We start from the raw sequence: 2,572 nt of genomic DNA on the forward strand, positions 1-2,572 counted from the left end.
AAGTTGAAAAAAGCAAACAAACTTGTATTTAGTAAATAATGGATCTGAATGGGAACGTGCCGGAACGCCACAAATAATTCGAAGTATCTTTTTTCTTGTAATAACAGTAGTTTATCTAATACAGTTTGATGGACGCTACCCCATGCTAAAAGTCCGTAATTAAGATCAGGTAAAATTAAAGAAAAATACAACATCGGCAAAGAGGACAAAGGAATATGAAACTTTAGTCTATTAATGATATCAATATTACGTGAAATTATTGTACCAATGTTAATAATATGTGCTCTCTTAATTTCCTCATATAGTACCAACCACACGAAGCATTATACCGTAATGCAAAGTATATTCACTTTGGGGACAGCTTGCCCAACGACTAGAGCCAGCCGTGAATTTTATTCAGGTTACTTTCTTGCGTTTACACAGACGGGCTTTCATGTACTTCGGCCCAGGGTTAAAAACCAGAGGTAAAAAACTCAACGAGACAAAAAATTATCTGGAAAACCTTTGACCTCACAATACTCTAACTCCGAAAATCTTCTGTATAGATATACATGTTCTGGAGTGATACCGTTGAAATGGTTGTATGACAGTCGACTCTATTCGGGAACCAACACATGTTAAATTAAAATCATAAACGTATAAGTCTGAACGAGTTGAAGGCGCAAGCTAGAATAACTGACGAGCCTCACGCCCTCGAATACCGCTACCACACCCACTGTACTCAAAACGCATCATTCCTGCATAATTACCTGCAAATTCCCACATCGCCTCATATTCGCATAATGTATGCAATAGAATTCTCATGAATGATTCCAGACAGCTTTTGCCTGCTATACGGTGTACCGCAGGCAAATAATAGTCTGCTCTCTAAATTTCCTCATATAGTACCAACCACACGAAGCATTACACCGTAATACAAAGTATATTCACTTTGGGGACAGCTTGCCCAACGACTAGGACACAAAGAACGGGTGGCTGCGTCTAGTTCATGAAGAGTATAAATAAACATAGAGAAGAGTCTTTCCTCCTCTTTTTTTTTTTCTTTTTTTTTTACACAAAGTGATAAAACGTGTACCTCGGGATCTGTGACCGATTCGTTCATTAAGTTTTTTGTTTTGTTTTGTTTTTGTTTTGTTTTTTTACAATGTTACGATGCTCCAAACTTGAAACGTTCTTTCCGCCTTTGATGGCGACAACTGACTTCAAACATTACTGACTTCATATCAGTTCTTATTCAAGTGTAGAATGTGGGTATTCTGACTTATAAACATGCTCCTTGTCGGTTACACTTTGGGTATAATCTAACAAATTCAAATTCAACTGTTCTACTTCTTGAAAGCTTACCATGCTTACAACTTTCACACGATTAAACTGTTTGTGTCTATAAACGCTAACTGACAACAAATGCTCTAAACTCTCCTCCACATAACCATCTTTCGCCTTTTCACTCCTCCACCTCCCATGACGTTTCCAAAGCCTATCTGGCAATGCAGATTTAGCAGCTGCAGATGCACCCCCTGCTCTTAGTGAATGCAGTCCTAAGTTTGGTTTACAAGAGACCTCCTTCAACCGAGCTACGACTGTCTCTCGAGCTCTTGTGTAACTCAGCTTCTTATTCATCCTAACAAGGCTCCTCGCCCCTTTTGTACAAAAGACTGGTCTGAATATGAATTGATCGGAACCAACATTAATACCTGCTTTTTCCATGTAGTTCTTTAATACTCTCAGAGGACAAGCGCTTGACTCTCCTCTGCTTAACACTACTGTACTGCCCTTACGGTGCTGGTCCGTCTTACTCTTGTTCAACTGTAAGGACATGTGATCATCATAAAAACAAATATCTGACCCCCTCAGCGACTGCATCTCGTTGAATCTCAGAAAACCGGCAAAACTAATGACGATGTATGCCAAATCTCGCAATACCAAAAGATCCTCGGATCCATCATACTTCTCACACAATTGGATGATTTCGTCCGAAGAAATTTTATCTCTCCCCTTGACAGCCTTAGATGGGCGTCTCTTTGCGCTCTCGAGAAGATTTTTCACAAACGCATTATCTGTCGGATCAGGTAAACCTCTGACTCCATGAGCCCACTTAACGGCGTATATCGCTGACTGAATTACACTTAATGAAGCCCCCTCTTTCAAGAGACTGGTTATGTATACCGCGACATGTATTGGCTCAGCTGGAATGGCATTCCCTCCTTCCGAACAGATGAAAGCCTCCCATTTTTGGAAAGCCGAAAAATACTTCCTCGTCGTGTTGTCACTCCTTGCTCCCACCAGGTGCTCCGCCATGTCGCCGGCCAGGCTGTAGAACTTGGTCGACGGCAATCCGGCGTTGTCTAGCGCATGGCGGACAGTCGACTCGATGCCTAGGCCTTGTTTCCACCTTCAAATCTCGCCTCTGGGCACTCTGCTCTCCAGTGTCCCGTCTTTCCGCATGCGAAGCATGATCCTGGCTTCCTGGTGTAGCTCCGTTGCGGCTCCGACGTCGCTGGTCCGCCTGCGTACTGAGACGAAGTGTACTCCGCGCCTCTTATCGTTGTCGTGCCTACCCGCTGGTACGGGG

The 2,572-nt window shown here is 42.7% G+C and overlaps 1 protein-coding gene across 1 annotated transcript; it reads right to left on the reverse strand.

Annotated features, from left to right (window-relative positions):
- Positions 1-903: 903 nt before the first annotated feature.
- On the reverse strand, positions 904-2,298 carry LOC140231135 (integrase/recombinase xerD homolog). Its single transcript, XM_072311286.1, has 2 exons — positions 1,396-2,298; positions 904-981 (listed from the first exon to the last, which is right to left on the reverse strand). Exons 1-2 carry the CDS (start codon positions 2,296-2,298, stop codon positions 904-906), a joined length of 981 nt encoding a protein of 326 aa, XP_072167387.1.
- Positions 2,299-2,572: the final 274 nt, after the last annotated feature.

The sequence above is a fragment of the Diadema setosum genome, chromosome 7 (assembly GCF_964275005.1).
Source record: "Diadema setosum chromosome 7, eeDiaSeto1, whole genome shotgun sequence".
Lineage (NCBI taxonomy): Eukaryota > Metazoa > Echinodermata > Echinoidea > Diadematoida > Diadematidae > Diadema > Diadema setosum.

Bases quoted from the DNA above. Each gene is read 5' to 3' on its own strand.
- LOC140231135 (XM_072311286.1), bottom strand. From the start codon at position 2,298: ATGGCGGAGCACCTGGTGGGAGCAAGGAGTGACAACACGACGAGGAAG. The intron at 982-1,395 runs GTTAGCGTTTAT...TTCATGAACTAG, and splicing joins GTTTAGAGCATTTGTTGTCA to ACGCAGCCACCCGTTCTTTG.